This window comes from Helianthus annuus, chromosome 6 (genome assembly GCF_002127325.2).
Source record: "Helianthus annuus cultivar XRQ/B chromosome 6, HanXRQr2.0-SUNRISE, whole genome shotgun sequence".
NCBI lineage: Eukaryota > Viridiplantae > Streptophyta > Magnoliopsida > Asterales > Asteraceae > Helianthus > Helianthus annuus.
The window spans coordinates 131,426,800-131,444,458 of NC_035438.2; the positions used below are offsets into that span (position 1 = coordinate 131,426,800).

The 17,659-nt window shown below is 36.9% G+C and overlaps 1 protein-coding gene and 1 long non-coding RNA gene across 2 annotated transcripts; both read left to right on the forward strand.

Annotated features, from left to right (window-relative positions):
- Nucleotides 1-8,939: 8,939 nt before the first annotated feature.
- On the forward strand, nucleotides 8,940-9,274 carry LOC118479469. Its single transcript, XR_004859654.1, has 3 exons — nucleotides 8,940-8,996; nucleotides 9,062-9,124; nucleotides 9,237-9,274. It is a non-coding gene; the product is annotated as an uncharacterized LOC118479469 (long non-coding RNA).
- A 4,096-nt stretch (nucleotides 9,275-13,370) lies between these two features.
- LOC110865957 lies at nucleotides 13,371-17,112 on the forward strand. Its single transcript, XM_035974009.1, has 7 exons — nucleotides 13,371-13,455; nucleotides 13,999-14,302; nucleotides 14,407-14,457; nucleotides 14,561-14,673; nucleotides 16,226-16,529; nucleotides 16,642-16,701; nucleotides 16,891-17,112. The coding sequence occupies exons 2-7, from the start codon at nucleotides 14,017-14,019 to the stop codon at nucleotides 16,938-16,940; spliced, it is 864 nt and encodes a 287-aa protein (XP_035829902.1). The 5' UTR covers nucleotides 13,371-13,455; nucleotides 13,999-14,016; the 3' UTR covers nucleotides 16,941-17,112.
- Nucleotides 17,113-17,659: the final 547 nt, after the last annotated feature.

Consider the following 17,659-nt stretch of genomic DNA (forward strand, 5'->3'; position numbering starts at 1 on the left):
TAGCATTCTTGATCATCATCCGATTAATTCCCATCATTACCTAGAGTCAAAACCATTAGTAATGTTAGTTTTGACATTCAAATTCAGTATGCAAACAAGATCCAGCTTCATATTATAAAAAAATAAAAAAAAAATTTAACCTTGGTTCTGCCGCGTGTCGCGGCAAGAGACATCAAACCCGTCGCGACTCGCGACGGCTTCCGCGTATCGCGGGGGTTGCCAAGGATTCTTCTGCGTGGCGCGGGAGAACCCTTTTTCCAGCAGGTGCAGGTTTAAATACTGCATCTCTGCCCAGCTCCGGAAACTTCCCATTTTCCAACTTTAAACTGTCATAACTTTTTACTCGATTATCCGTTTTAAGCGATTCTTTTTCCTATGAGTCCGTAATAAAATTTCGGAGCCAACCATGTAAATTTCATATTATAAACCCAAATTATGATCAGATGGCTTACAAAATCCTTGCTTTAAATTATTCGACCCATTAACTAAGTGTGCATAACTCCAATTCCTCATTCTAAAACCCTTTAGATGCAATTATCCAAGTCCCCGGGCTTGTACATCTTGGTGTATTTGCGCCATTCATGGCTTTGTGATTCCTTATAACTAAAAGCACATTTCCTCGGAATTCAACATTCCGTTTTAAACGACCTTTGCAACATACTTCTTATTATTTGATCCAATATCCCGGATTCACAACTTGAAGTATGATAGCTATATTCGTAAGTATAGTGCAATCCAACACTTAAGAACTTACAAGACTTTCAAGTCGATACTTTCATGATCCTTATTATGACATCGATTCGACCCGTTGACTATCTAGTGAAAACCATCACTTTATTAACGAGTCAAACCCAACTCTAAATCTTTATTTTGATCCGTTTGATGGCCGAGTGAACTTCGCCACTTTAAGGACACATCAAACGCATCTATTACACTATCACTTCATTTATACATTAAACCCAAATCGTATATGCACAAATTTAACGAGACTAAAGTCACGTACCTTTAGAGCACACCCTTCAAGCGCGTATCTCCTCCTCCGGCTTGTCCGCTTGACGATCCGGATTTTTTGCCTAAAGAGTTCAATTCAACTTATATTTAGAACCCTTTTTGTAATTATTAACACGTAAATTGCCACTATAGTCAATTATGTGTTTCTATCCGGTTGTTCGCATATTAATCCCCCACTTAGGCATTTCAACAAACACGTAGCGGGTTAGATTTCTATATAAACAAAATCAAGTTCATGGCTCGAAATCCTCATCTAATTCAACTTCAATCATGCAATTTCATACAAAATTTACATTCATATTCCAGAGATCATCTCCTAAAACTCAGTTTTCACTAGAACAAGAATCATAATTCTAGTGTTTATCAAGTTTCTACTAACACATTAATCAGCTAAAATGGTGATTATGAACCTACAATTAACATGCAAGGTTTTAACAAGAATTCACCTAGGGTTTATCCCTAGACATCATATCTCTTCTAATTTCCTTATTGCAACACAAAATCAAGCTAAACATTCAATTTTTAACATATTCTAGGAATTTGAGTTGAATCAAAACAGCCTAAATTGGCATACCTTATGATCCTTTTGACTTGGTGATCACGAATCGATGTTTGAATTTCGATTTTGGCTTGATTTAAGCCCTCAATTTGTAGTTTTTGTGAGAATTAGGGTTTGATGAAGAACACCCCTGTCGCCCCAGCTCCTTGATCGACCAGACATCACAAGGGGGGAGGGGTTTGGTTTTTGTTTTATGAAATTAAGTTTCATATTTAACAACTTAGGCCCCTCAACTTTTGTTTAGTTTCTAACTTAGGCTTTTTAATTCATTTTTTTTTTGTGTTACTACAAGACTCCTAACTAATTGGGTTATTTATCCTAGTTAGTTTATTCTTGTTTATTTTAAACATTACAATTCTAGTATAAAGTTCTTTTAAAATTTTGGGGTGTTACATCATCAAGTGTTCTTCCCTAGCTTAGAGCTAGTAGTAAGACTCTCACAACCCTTTGATACTTCTAATTTTAGTTGGTTAAAAGATATATTATGTTGTAAATCACAAGAACACTAAAGAACATAATCATAAATCTTGAACATAAAGCTTACAAATGATGAAATCTTGTTGAAATAATGTTGTTTAAGTATATGTATGATACTTTTTGTTGTTTACTTGAGATTATGATGTTGATCATCATAAGGAGCTTGCTAGATTGTGATTAAACACATAATCTAGCAAGTTAGAGGATGATTATGTGTTAACACAAGAAGATCATCCTCATACATAAGCATGAACTTGAACAAAAAGATGATTTCTTTGAAAATAATGAACAAAGTAAGCTAGTAAACTTATGGATCCAAGATGTATGAACGACTTTCCAAAAGAACCAAGTTCAAAAATATGATTTTTTAGTAGAACTTGATTCTTACTTAAACCTACACTATTTTTAGTGGTAAAACAAGTGTATAAACACTCATGAAACAAGAAGATCTCACAAAGAAACATTTTTGTAAAATATGTTTACAAGTTATAAACACTTAAATTCTTTAAGAATGAGATTTTTAAAGAAATAAACACACTTTAAAGGATAACTAGACCTACTAAAAACATTACCAAGTTACTACAAGTTTTTGGGAAAGATCAAGTTCATGTTGTTATGTAAATTGAGTAGTTTTTTCACTTGGTAAGTGTAAGTTGATTAATTGTTGATTGTTGTGATGATTTTTGAAAAGAAAATGATATGCTTTGATAGCATGGACACCTCCATTTTTAGGGGAAACTATGGAAAAAATTTTTAAAAATATAAACACTTAGAAAATATTTTCTAAACAAGTATTTACAGGTATGTCTTAAACTATATTCTTCAATGTAAACTTTGCCATAAATTTTGTTACAAAAATGCAAATATTGGAGGTTGTTTTTATAAATAAAAATGGGTAAATATATATATTTTGAATATATATATATATATATATATATATATTAAGACACTTGTGTGATTGTTTGTATACTTGGTGAAATAGCTATATTTTTTTAGGGTAAAATAATATAACTTAACAAATACCATGAAATTTACTATCCAAAATAATACCAAGAATATCAAGGAATAAATATATAAGTTACACACACAATATTATGGAATCGAACGCAAAAACGTAACTTATAAAATATTCCGCAAAAACGCTTTGCATCTGTACTGTTTGATACTGGTGTCGATTATAGTTTTGTATCGCTAGAATTTAAGAATATGCTTGGGTTGGTAGCTAGTAAGTTAGACATTCCGTATTCGATAGAACTAGCAAATGGAAAGCTAGTAGAAGCAAATGAAGTCATCAGAGGTTGCGTGATAGAACTGGGAGAGCACGAGTTTTCGCTTGATCTTCTGCCCGTCGAGTTGGGAAGCTTCGACATGGTAGTGGGGATGGATTGGTTGTCAAGTAACAGAGCAGAGATTGTATGTCACGAGAAGGTCATTCGCATTCCGATGGCGAATGGAGAAATGATTGTGGTACATGGAGAGAAGCGCGATACGCCCTTAAGGATCATCAGTTGTTTGAAGGCTCGAAAGTGTTTGCAGAAGGGTTGTGTTGCCTTCTTGGCACACATCGTGGATAAAGAAGCCGCTGAGCCAAAGTTAGAAGATATTCCAGTCATGAAGGAGTATCCTGAACTTTCCAGAAGACTTGCCAGGATTGCCACCACAAAGGCAAGTCGAATTCTGCATTGACTTAGTTCCAGGCGCCGCGCCTGTAGCTAAGGCACCCTATCGACTTGCACCTTCAGAAATGCAAGAGCTGTCAACACAACTTCAGGAGTTGGTGGACAAGGGATTTATCAGACCAAGCTTCTCGCCTTGGGGAGCTCCAGTTTTGTTCGTTAAGAAGAAAGATGGTAGTTTCCGCATGTGTATTGACTACCGCGAGCTGAACAAGTTGACTATCAAGAATAGATATCCTTTGCCAAGAATTGATGACCTGTTTGATCAACTACAAGGTTCGAGTTTCTACTCCAAGATCGATCTTCGATCAGGATATCACCAGTTGAGGATTCAAGAGGAGAGCATACCAAAGACTGCCTTCAGAACTCGCTATGGACATTACGAGTTCCTGGTTATGCCTTTTGGGTTGACGAATGCGCCAGCAGTATTCATGGATTTGATGAATAGAGTTTGTAAGCCGTACCTCGATAAGTTTGTGATCGTGTTCATTGACGATATTCTGATCTACTCAAAGACGAAGGAAGAACATGAGCAACATCTAAGAGCTATCTTAGAGCTGCTTAAGAAAGAGAAGTTATACGTGAAATTCTCGAAGTGCGAGTTCTGGTTACGCGAGGTTCAGTTCCTTGGTCACGTGGTTAACGGAGATGGAATCCATGTGGATCCCACAAAGGTCGAGGCAATCAAGAATTGGGAAACTCCGAAAACGCCAACTGAGATTCGACAATTCTTAGGTTTGGCTGGGTATTACCGCAGATTTATTGAGGATTTTTTGAAAATCGCTCAACCTTTGGCCTCCCACACTCAGAAAGACAAGAAGTACGAATGGGGAGAAAAGCAAGAAGAAGCGTTCCAATTGCTCAAGAACAAGCTTTGTGACACGCCCATCTTATCCCTACCCGAAGGCACTGACGACTTCGTGGTATATTGCGACGCCTCGCGTCAAGGTTTAGGCTGCGTGCTGATGCAGCGACAAAAAGTTATAGCCTATGCTTCGCGCCAGTTGAAGGTTCATGAGAAAAACTACACCACGCATGACTTGGAGTTAGGCACAGTGGTGTTTGCATTAAAAATCTGGCGACATTATTTGTACGGTACGCGATGCACAATCTTTACCGATCACAAGAGCCTGCAGCATATATTTGATCAAAAAGAGCTTAATATGAGACAGCGCTGATGGGTAGAGCTGTTGAACAATTATGATTGTGAAATCAAGTATCACCCAGGGAAGGCGAATGTGGTCGCCGATGCCTTGAGTCGGAAAGAAAGGATTAAGCCCATAAGGGTTTAGGGCTTTGGAAATGATTGTTCAAACGGACCTCTCATTGCGCATTCGTGCCGCACAGAGAGAAGCTCTTAAGGAAGTGAATCTTGAGAATGAATATCTCCGTGGGATGGAGAAACAGTTAGTACCCAATGATGATGGAATGTTGTGCTTCATGAAACGAGTTTGGGTTCCTCTCTTTGGTGGTCTAAGAGACGTTATTTTTTATGTGGCTCACAAGTCACGGTACTCGATCCATCCAGGATCGGATAAAATGTACCAAGATTTAAAGGATTTCTATTGGTGGCCGAGATTAAAAGGCGACGTTGCAACGTATGTTGGCAAATGCTTAACTTGTGCCAAGGTAAAGGCCGAATATCAGAAGCCTTCAGGTCTTCTGCAACAACCTGAAATACCCATGTGGAAATGGTAGTAGATTTCAATGGACTTTATAACGAAGTTGCCAAGGACACCTAGAGGTCACGATACGATTTGGGTAATCGTGGACCGTCTGACCAAATCTGCAGACTTTTTGCCAATCAAGGAGAAAGACAACACTAGCAAGCTTGCTGAGCTGTACCTCAGAGAGATTGTCGCACGTCATGGAGTGCCTCTCCTGATCATTTCTGATAGAGATGGAAGATTCGTGTCAAGGATTTGGCAGTCCTTCCAAGAAGCCTTTGGTTCCCAGTTGAATCTGAGTATTGCATTCCATCTGTGGACAGATGGCCAGAGCGAGCGAACGATTCAAACGTTGGAAGACATGTTACGAATTTGTGTGATGGATTTGGGTGGGAGTTGGGACACTCACTTACCCTTGGTAGAATTCTCGTATAACAACAGCTACCATGCGAGTATCCAAGCTGCGCCGTTTGAAGCTCTCTATGGACGCAAGTGTCGATCACCGCTATGCTGGGAAGACGCGGGTGATAGACAGCTTGTCGGTCCTGAATTGGTACAAGAGACGACTGATAAGATTACACAGATCCGAGAGCGCATAAAGGCGGCTCGTGATCGACAAAAGAGTTACGCGGACCGAAGAAGGAAATCGTTGGAGTTTCAAGTGGGAGATATGGTTTTGTTAAAGGTTTCACCCTGGAAGGGTGTAGCACACTTTGGGAAGCGTGGGAAGTTGAACCCGCGATACATTGGACCATTCAAAATCCTAGAGAGGATTGGTCTTGTAGCGTACAAGTTGGATCTACCCGCAGAACTGAATGGCGTTCATGATACATTTCATGTATCTAACCTGAAAAAGAGTCCAACTCAAGAAACAGTTGTCATCCCTGCCGACGAAGTTCACATTGACGACACACTCCACTTTACTGAAGAACCTGTTGAGGTTACGGATTGGAAGGTTAACAAGACGCGCAGGAGTAGTGTCAAACTCGTCAAGGTTCGTTGGAATGCGCGACATGGCCCAGAGTTCACTTAGGAGCGTGAGGATCGTATGAAAGCGAAGTACCCACATTTGTTCCCCAAGACCCCTGCAGCTAGTAGCAGAACTTAAATTTCGGGACGAAATTTTCCTAACGGGGGGAGAATGTGATAACCCTCATAAATACAGGTATCCGTACAATTAATTAATATTAATTAATGCTTAATGACTGTGCTGGATTACATAACTGCTTTCTGATTACTGCATCATACTTACATGTGCATCACATATTACATAATGTCACTTTATTGTCACATGCAAACCTTATTGACATACATGATGCACAAAGCATGGTTAGCACAGTTAACGGATAGAACGGGAATATGCTAACGGGGTTCAGTACATAGACATACAGTGTTTTGAGACCCAGTATGGGCCAGGGACAGGGTGCTACACTAGTATGGTGTGGGGGGAAGTAAGGACCATAAAACTGCGTCAGTAGGTGATAGATAAAGTGCCGGAAAGTGCCTAAAAATCCACTTAAAGTGCAGAATTCTGCATTTTTCAGCAAAATTCATCTTTTTAACAAGCTAGTTATGTGCAAAAATTTGACTAAATGGTCCTGAATGCTTTCCTAAGTGTCGGGAATTAAAAGTGTCACAAAAAGTAACATAAAGATCATTAAACGGAATAGCTTGACACTTTAACGAACCGGTATCTAACCGAACAACCGGACACTACCCGAAACACCAAAATTATACGAGAAACATTGTTTAATTATTTCTGAGATAGTCATGATCCCCGAACACCTTAACACCCACTAAAATATCTAGTAACTAACTTAACCAACTACATACTTGGTTTTGGACCATAAACTAACTACTTGGCTCAAAAATTACACTTAGACCCCCCATGCTATAATCGGCCATACCTCCACCACCTTACCTCAAAGATTTTATTTCTTATTATATTGGATCTTGCTTGATCTTGTGGACATAATATTGAGAAGTATGGTTATAAGTATGGCATATGGATACTAGAGATCATCACATTCCTCACACTTCACAACACCACACCACTCTCTTACTCTCTCCCTCTCCTCTCGGCCTAACATAGTGCCGCCACCACCACCACCTTACATCCATCATCCACTCATTCCATATACTCTCAAGGGTGTAAGAAGGTGTCTTGTGAAGCTTGGTTCTCTTTAATCTTGAAGAACCTCCATCAATTGCTTCTATCCACCATTTTCATCATCTTCTTCATCAAGTGTTCTTCCCTAGCTTAGAGCTAGTAGTAAGACTCTCACAACCCTTTGATACTTCTAAATTTAGTTGGTTAAAAGATATATTATGTTGTAAATCACAAGAACACTAAAGAACATAATCATAAATCTTAAACATAAAGCTTACATATGATGAAATCTTGTTGAAATAATGTTGTTTAAGTATATGTATGATACTTGTTGTTGTTTACTTGAGATTATGATGTTGATCATCATAAGGAGCTTGCTAGATTGTGATTAAACACATAATTTAGCAAGTTAGAGGATGATTATGTGTTAACACAAGAAGATCATCCTTATACATAAGCATGAACTTGAACAAAAAGATGATTTCTTGGAAAATAATGAACAAAGTAAGCTAGTAAACTTATGGATCCAAGATGTATGAATGACTTTCCAAAAGAACCAAGTTCAAAAATATGATTTTTAATAGAACTTGATTCTTACTTAAACCTACACTATTTTTAGTGGTAAAACAAGCGTATAAACACTCATGAAACAAGAAGATCTCACAAAGAAACATTTTTGTAAAATATGTTTACAAGTTGTAAACACTTAAATTCTTTAAGAATGAGTTTTTTAAAGAAATAAACACACTTTAAGGGATAACTAGACCTACTAAAAACATTACCAAGTTACTACAAGTTTTTGTGAAAGATCAAGTTCATGTTGTTATGTAAATTGAGTAGTTTTTGCACTTGGTAAGTGTAAGTTGATTAATTGTTGATTGTTGTGATGATTTTTGAAAAAAAATGATATGCTTTGATAGCATGGACACCTCCATGTTTAGGGGAAACTATGGCAAAATTTTGTAAAAATATAAACACTTAGAAAATATTTTCTAAACAAGTATTTACAAGTATGTCTTAAACTATATTCTTCAGTGTAAACTTTGCCATAAATTTTGTTACAAAAATGCAAATATTGGAGGTTGTTTTTATAAATAAAAATGGGTAAATATATGTATTTTGAATATATCTATACTACTTTATAAAACATATCCAAGGGACTTCTTAATGTCCAAAAAAATTCCATTAAAACACCATTAAAGCATGATGTACAATCCTCTAAAGCACAACATAATTTGCTTTTCCTATTCTACCCTCACTCACAAAACAAGCCGGAGAACAAAAACAACTTAACAGCTCATTAGGGTTTCTGTCTTTCACATCCGCCCCATTTCTTCTCTCTCTCTCTCTCTCTCTCTCTCACCAGGCGATAACCCTTAGATCTCACCAGGCGATAACCCTTAGATCTTAAACAACATTAGATCTGTAAATATTATGGTTTCTTTCTCGGCTATGACCCTAGATCGATGGATTTCACCGGCGTTTTCAAATCTCAGGTAACATCTTTTTTACCTCTCGGCATTTTTGGTTTGAAATTTGAGTTGGATCTGTTGAATTTTAGGGTTTATTTCTCCGGCGATAACCCTAGAGATAGATGGATTTCACCGGCGTTTTCACATCTCAGGTACCTATTTTCTACTTGCAGATCTGTTAATGGTTAGGGTTTTTTCTTGCAGATCTGTTAAACAACATTAGATCTGTAACTATTTTCTGTCTTTGGATCTGTTGAATTTTAGGGTTTATTTCTCCGGCGATAAGCCTAGAGATAGATGGATTTCACCGGCGTTTTCACATCTGAGGTACCTATTTTCTACTTGCAGATCTGTTAAATTTTAGGGTTTTTTCTTGCAGATCTGTTAAACAACATTAGATCTGTAACTATTTTCTGTCTTTGGATCTGTTGTATTTTAGGGTTTATTCCTCCGGCGATAACCCTAGAGATAGATGAATTTCACCGGCGTTTTCACATCTCAGGTACCTATTTTCTACTTGCAGATCTGTTAAATTTTAGGGTTTTTTCTTGCAGATCTGTTAAACAACATTAGATCTGTAACTATTTTCTTGCAGATCTGTTAAATTTTAGGGTTTTTTTCTACTTGATTTGTGAAAGAATAATCTTTTTAACATTTGGATACTGTTATGTTTTAGTCATGTTTTAATCGGTAAAGTTATCGGATACTGTTAGCATCTTACGTTTTTTAAGCTCAGTTTTAATCGGTAAAGTTATCGAATACAGGGGTGCAGTTTTGAGTTTTAATCGGTAAAGTTATCCAAAGGACTTCTTAAAGTCCATAAAAGTTATCCAAAGGACTTCTACAATTATAACTATGTTCAAAGAATAATCTTTTTAACATTTGTAAACAGTTAAGAATTTTAGAAAGAAATATGTTTATTTTACTGTTTTACTGAATCTGTCATTTTCATTTGATTATAAGAATTTTAGAGCTGGCTTATGTTTCCTTGTGGGGAGTACAACTCAAGTTACATCCCGAATGGCAAGTTACTTTGGAGATGAAGGCTTTGGAGATTGGTGAGAAGGCCCGAGAAGCCATTCTCAGTCGCAATTATGACCAGGTAAAGGATCGTACTCTTCTGCTTGGATAAGACATTATTTGGTACGCCTCTTCGGATTGGGTAATGGGTCAAAACTGGTAATATTTCGGTACGAAATGATTTGGAATTGTGTATTATATTTTATATGACTTTCTAAATATTTTTGTGTTTTTGTTTCAAGATATACTTCATCTTGTTGGTTTTAAACAAGAAACCAACATCTTGTTGGTTTTGTACTAATATTTAAAATGCTATAGTGTTAAGGTTTATCTACTGTTTGAAATAAGCTCTTTTTAATATAAAGTTTGAGATTACTTGAAACTTCTTATTTCAACACTAGATTAAGAACTGCAAGTTAACCTTGTAATATGTTAATAATTATCTTTTTAATCTTTTTTGTGGGGAGTACAACTCAAGTTACACTTTGCTCTCAATCAATTCCTCATTTGAAGATGCAATTGATGATGCTATTGAAAAGCTTCTTGCTCGTATGTAAGTTACTGACTACTGATATCTACAATAACGGGTCAAAACATATAGTTGGTTTTGTACTAATATTTGAACAAGCCCAACTAAAAGATGTTATGTGCACAGGTTGAAAAGAGGGAATAGTGGTCAACAGTGGTTGGTATGCTGAAAAGAGGTGAACTATGGTCAGACTTCAGCAGTCTGCTGCTGAAAAGAGGTTGAAAAGAGGGAATAGTTGTCAACAGTGGTTGGTATGCTGAAAAGAGGTGAACCGTGGTCAGACTTCAGCAGTCTGCTGCTGAATGCTGCTGAAAAGAGGTGAGTGGTCAGAATTCAGTCTGTACATCTACTTATTTTGTTTAAATTTACAGCTTTTCTTGGTCAACTTAAAAAGTAGATGTTTAGTATTTTTAACATTATATATTCAGGTTTAAAAAGTAGATGTCAAAAGTACAACTACTTTAGAGGTTATATATAGTAGATTTAAGCTTCATAAACTCTATCCAACTTTCTACAAACACTACACACCCACCTTCACCTTCTTCAGTTTGCTGCTACATAGTATGAACAACATTTATAAAATCAATTCAACCGTCTAATTGCAAGTTAGTGTCAGTTTAACTTAACGCTACTTTTAAAGCTCAGTTTTGTTATATTTGTATTCCTAACAAATTGTGTTTTATTTCATTTCAGAATACTATTTTCATCTGGGTCTTCCATTGTGCTTAACAGGTTTGTACAATGGGCTTTAAAGAGTTGTAAGTTTATCTCTTTTGAGCTTGTGTTCTTAATATGTCTGAACTGAAAGTGTTTGAGGCTATGATGCATAAGCTGAGCCTGTCAGGTTACATATTTGTTTCTTGTGCTTAAAACACGTGTACATCATGCTTTAAAGGTACCTATTTTCTACTTGCAGATCTGTTAAATTTTAGGGTTTTTTCTTGCAGATCTGTTAAACAACATTAGATCTGTAACTATTTTCTGTCTTTGGATCTGTTGTTTAAGTTTAGTGGCAAATTACTCTTGTTGTGTACTCCGGATTTTGTGTTCTTAATCTGTCTGAACTGAAAGTGTTTGAGGCTGTGATGCGAAAGCTGAGCTTGTGTTCTTAATCTGTCTGAACTAAAAGTGTTGAGTCTATGATGCATAAGCTGAGCTTGTGTTCTTAATCTGTCTGAAGTAAAAGTGTTTTGAGGCTGTGATGCAAAAACTGAGCCTGTGTAATCTATCTGAACTGAAAGTGTTTGAGGCTGTGATGCAAAAACTGAGCCTGTGCAAGGTTCGCTCGGTCCAACAACTCAAGCAAATGTTTTCTTTGCATTTTAGGGGGAACATGGGTGCTTCTCTCCACAGGGCATACAAAACACAGGTTATTGGCGGCAACCCGCCATATTTAACATATAAAAAAACTTTATATGTTAAATTTGGCGGGCTTCCGCCAACAACCTGTGTCTTGTATGCCCTGTGGAGAGAAGCACCCATCTTCCCCCTAAAAAACATAGAAAACATTTGCTTGAGTTGTTGGACCGAGCGAACCTTGCATAATGCGTCAAGGGAAACTATTGGTCGAGCGAGACATTTGTTCAGGTATCCTTATTTCATGATAAAATGATTATGAATAGCTGTGCATAAACTAATCGCAAGTTTGTTTGATATATGCAGGGTAATAGGGAACAGCAGTGTTCAGCACTGTGTCATTCTTGCTTGGTGCCATCACCTCAGTTGTCTCTGGCTTACCATCCGTGTACTTTACTAAAATTTGATCGGTGCAGTGAGCATGCGAGCGCAACAAGTGCAGCCGCAGCGGCGCGGTGAGGGCAGCCGCAACGAGCGCAGCGGCATGGCTAATAAAAAAATAAAAAAACCGCCACCTCTAAGTAGATATGTATCAGAATGTACAAATTCATATTTATTGTTTTGTTTATGCGTTTAATCGTTTGATTAACGACTCGATTGATTTGTTTGTAACCATTTGTCTGTAAACGAACTTATTTATCTTACTTTAATTTTTGTATTAAGCATCATCTATCGCGCCTTTGCTGACTGACTTTTATAGATCACTACTTTAGGGAGAATGAACAATTATCCAAATATGGAGATACTAAATCTGCTCGAGGTATGATGCTGGTTGAACTTAAGAAACTAATTGAAGGAAATCCTTTATTTTGTGACAAATTTCAGTTCCAAACCTTAGGAATTCAAGATTAAGGACTCTTACAAACCTAAGACTGTTTGGGAAATTTTTGACTATGTTTTGTACATCTTACAATATAGTAGTTAATGTTAGTTATTTGTGAATTTGTATCACAATTTGAACCAACAAAAGCCTAGGTAGTCCGTCTATTTCAGGTAACATAACTAGAATCAAACAATTTTCTTTGTTTTCTCCTGAGTCGCACAATAACCACCAAACGCCATCACGAAACCACCAATCGCCGCAAATCGCTGATTCTCGCCGCTGAAGAAGGCCTCAACCGACCATCACATTCTGCTACACTACCACCATCATCGTCACAAGCCACATTGGAAACTACATCCCCGTAGATAGCCCTAAACTCACCAACTTAAGTGATACCACTCCCGCCGCATCGCGCGGGTAAGTGACTAGTATATATATATATAATTTTTGAATATAACTCTTAATTATACAACCCTTTTTTTCTTATTATATATGACACTTATAATTTATAAATCTCCAAATACTTCTTTGTGAATTATACAAGTGTTACCCTTTTTTGTATCATTATACGTAATACGTAATTTTAGTTTTTAAATATATTTAGAAATTTATAAATTATGTCATTTTGATTATTTAACCCGTGTAATACACGGGTCAATAAATAGACAGAAAAATCAAACATAATTGCCCATCACGCTTTCATCCACATACGCACCACCGTTGTTGAGGTGAGACGAAAGGTAGGGTTTTCGGATGTACGGCGGCGACTTATTTTGGTTACATATTCTTTGATTCATGTTTTGATTAGGTGTTTTCGTATAAATCTTTTATCCTGTCTGCTGATTATTTCTCAGAAATAGTTATTAGGGTTAGATTCGCGTTGGTTTATGTTTCGATTAGGTGTTTTTGTGTAAATCCTTTATCCTGTCTGGTGGTTATTTCTCAGAAATAGTTATTAGGGTTTGATTCGCGTTGGTTTATGTTTCGATTAGGTGTTTTTTGTGTAAATCCTTTATCCTGTCTGCTGGTTATTTCTCAGAAATAGTTATTAGGGTTTGATCGGATCATTATATGTTTGGTTTCGGTGTTTTTGTAGTTATTTCTCAAAATTAAGTTATTAGGGTTTGATTCGTGTTGGTTTATGTTTCGATTAGGTGTTTATCAAGAACCTGCCTACTAATTTAGTTATAATTAGGGTTTGATGGGGTTGTTATTTATTTAGGTTACATATACATGTGCTTTGATTTTTGTTATAAATAAGTCTCCTTGAATCGCTTGCTTTATTTGGTTAAATACAGAGAGGGGCGAACGGTGCAATGTCTGCAATCGACAGTGACAGGGAAAAATTCTTGGCGTGGAAGGTAAAGTGGGGCAAAGATTACGCTACCAAAGAAGAGGATGAAAGTAGATTCCAAACCTTCAAACAGAACCTCCGTGAAATAGAGGCTTTTAATAGTAGAAGCTCAGCACGTTGGTGGAAGGGTTTGAACATGTTCTCGGACCTGACTGATGAGCAGTTCAAGACAGAATTCCTCGGATGCAAACATCCTACCATGTATAAAGATGTCGGGGATGACGAGGTCATGTGCTGGGGAAGTTCAAGTAACTTTTTTTACCTATTATTCAACCCAAATGATCATTACAAGATTCAACCATGCTAATTAATGTATCTTTTCTTTGTAAATAATATATATATATGTTATAAGGTGATGATGAAGAAGATACCGAAGAGGGGCATGCTGCTGTCAAATGCCAAGGTAAGTTCAGTTCCTCTTTACCCATTCAATTCAAGCATAACAATATTCAATAATGGTTTGTTAATAATAATAATAATAATAATAATAATAATATACATGTTAGGTCCTGCAGCACCTCCAAAGGAAGCTACACTGCCTGAAGAACCTAAACCAAAGAGGCCTAGGCTTGATGATTCTTTGCTTGTTCCTGAGGATCAGTTCTTGACTCAACATCCGGTACGTATTGTTTTCTTTTTCTTTTCAAAAATCATGTTTATCGTCACTTTTAAGATTAGTTGCTAGACAGTTAGATTTGATTGTTTACGGTAATTGTAACATGGGTATACTATATCTTTATGTTTTTAAAGCTAGACAATATAATGTTTTGATTTCTTTCAAGCTTTGTTTTAGATGATTGTAAAAATGTAGATGATTTTGACAAGACAAAATACCTCTTGCACCATGAGATACAATATCAATACGAACTCATGGTAAGAACAACACATTATTGATGTTTAAAATTGTAAATCAGGGTTAGGAATTTAAGATCAAGTATAGTTTATTGTTCTATGTCTCGTGATGCGTTTTGTTTTATGAGCTCCACACCCATTTTCCTTCCTAAACTTCATATCCTTTTTAGCCGTTATCTCTACCAATTACAATTACATTCTCTGTCTCTCTCTCTCACTCTGTCTCTCTCCCTCTCCCTCTCACTCTGATGAGGACCGGGTCCAATAACAAGGTAGAAAGAGCTCAAACACTAATCGACGTACCTTGGGCTACGGTTGGAGTTAGGGGCCCACAAATAGTGGACAGAAAGTTCCCGACGAGCCGGATCTTATGGCAAACCATCGTGTCCAGCTGTCAGGCCTAACTTTATTGAAAAAGGGCTCTGATTTCACCAATCAGGATTTTCCCAAATTTTGTCAAATTTCAGCACTTTTCTTGATCAGCATAAAGGCCGTGAATCTTTGAGTGGAATTACCAGTGTATTCTTTTTATTTGTAAATTGGAAAAAAAGGACACCTCATGTAACATATTATTAATTTGGAAATTACAAATCTTCTTTTTTGAGAATGATCTCTTTATTATTTACTTGATTCTGCTCTGCATCACACTCTTTCTAGATTCCTTTCTAAGATTTACGAGTCTATGGCGGAGGTTCACAATGCTAGCACGAGTGTTCAATTGATAGAGTTGTTCTAAGTAGTGGTACAAATATTGATGGCCACGAGAAATCCCACAGGTGCATGCGAGCACATTTGTTGTTTATGAGTGAATCTTCAATATTGCGATTGCTATTTGGTTCATCGGGTCTTTCTAGGTCTCAATAAAGGTCTCACAATCGAGTCACCTTTCGTTACACGGAGTTGACTTGACTCGGTATGGGCCCACCAAGGAGCTTTGTATTTTCCAAGTGTGCCCCTTATGCAATTTGGATTACTAGTAAAGCTAAATTGAAAGAAAATTATTATTTGTTCATAGTTTTTATAATTTGTTTGTAACTTTTAGGAATATATTAAACCTAGGAAAGGGGGGGGGGGGGGGTTAGATAAATGATAAACAGACAAAAAAAAACTTAACATAATTGCCCGTCACGCTTTCATCCACCTAAGCACCACCGCCGTTGAGGTTGAGACGAAAGGTAGGGTTTTTGGATGTACGGCGGATGACTTATTTTGGTTACGTATTCTTTGATGGAGTTGTTTTTTAGGTTACATATACATGTGCTTTGATTTTTGTTATAAATAAGTCTCCTTGAATCGCTTGCTTATTTGGTTAAATACAGAGAGGGGCGAACGGTGCAATGTCTGCAATCGACAGTGACAGGGAAAAATTCTTGGCGTGGAAGGTAAAGTGGGGCAAAGATTACGCTACCAAAGAAGAGGATGAAAGTAGATTCCAAACCTTCAAACAGAACCTCCGTGAAATAGAGGCTTTTAATAGTAGAAGCTCAGCACGTTGGTGGAAGGGTTTGAACATGTTCTCGGACCTGACTGATGAGCAGTTCAAGACAGAATTCCTCGGATGCAAACATCCTACCATGTATAAAGATGTCGGGGGTGACGAGGTCATGTGCTGGGGAAGTTCAAGTAACTTTTTTTACCTATTATTTAACCCAAATGATCATTACAAGATTCAACCATGCTAATTAATGTATCTTTTCTTTGTAAATAATATATATATATATATATATGTTATAAGGTGATGATGAAGAAGAAGAAGAAGATACCAAAGAGGGGTATGCTACAGTCAAACGCCAAAGTAAGTTCAGTTCCTCTTTACCCATTCGATTCAAGCATAACAAGATTCAATAATGGTTTGTAAATAATAATATTTACAAAGAGGAGGATGTCAAACGCCAAAGAACAGGCTGCAAGTAGTTTTTACTTTACCCATTCGATTACAAGATTCAGTAATTTTAATTAATCTGTCTTTGTACATATATGTTAGGTGATGGCCGAAAAGTAGAATGTTGCAGTGCCTGTGGAACTGGAGCCTGAAAATGAAGAATCACATGGTTTTACAATGTGTAGTTTGCTTTTAACTTTTGGTTTTCAAGAATGGCTGACCTGTTACGAAATGATGAATTAGCGGACTTAAAAGTATTCTAACAACTGGTGTATGGGTCAACATCCTTGATATGTTGACTAGTTGATTTGAGCTGATCACTCACCCATGAGTCTTGAGTGATGGAAATCAGAGTAAGCAACAGATAGCAATATAAATTCAAATAGAAAAATAGAAAAACGGATAGACAACAGTATATATTGAGATACATAATTCACCACTCAAAGTAATCGTTGGGCAACTCTAAACTCGAATCGAGACGCAAAAGATACCAGTCGACTCAACTCTAGATTATAAAGGACACCATTCAAGTTGTCAAACTTGAACTAGCGATGGTGGATCATAAATCAACATATATTGTTTCTGAATCGGGTTGATCAGCTTGCCGACCCGTCTTCAACAACTAAAATTCTTACGGCTAGTGACCGTTGACTCAGGAGATGGCTATCACTGAGCGATGTAATAAAACAGTACGATAATAAAGTAAACCGTCCTAATGGTTTAACTTTCTAAACAAAATATTTTATTTTTACATTATCGTTTGCTCGGTTTCGCCGTAACGTGCGACGTAAAAGAAAAAACTAGTTTTCATTAAATGGGTATATAGTTTAAAAATATTTAGCCCATACCGAACGTTTTGGTTTGATGGATA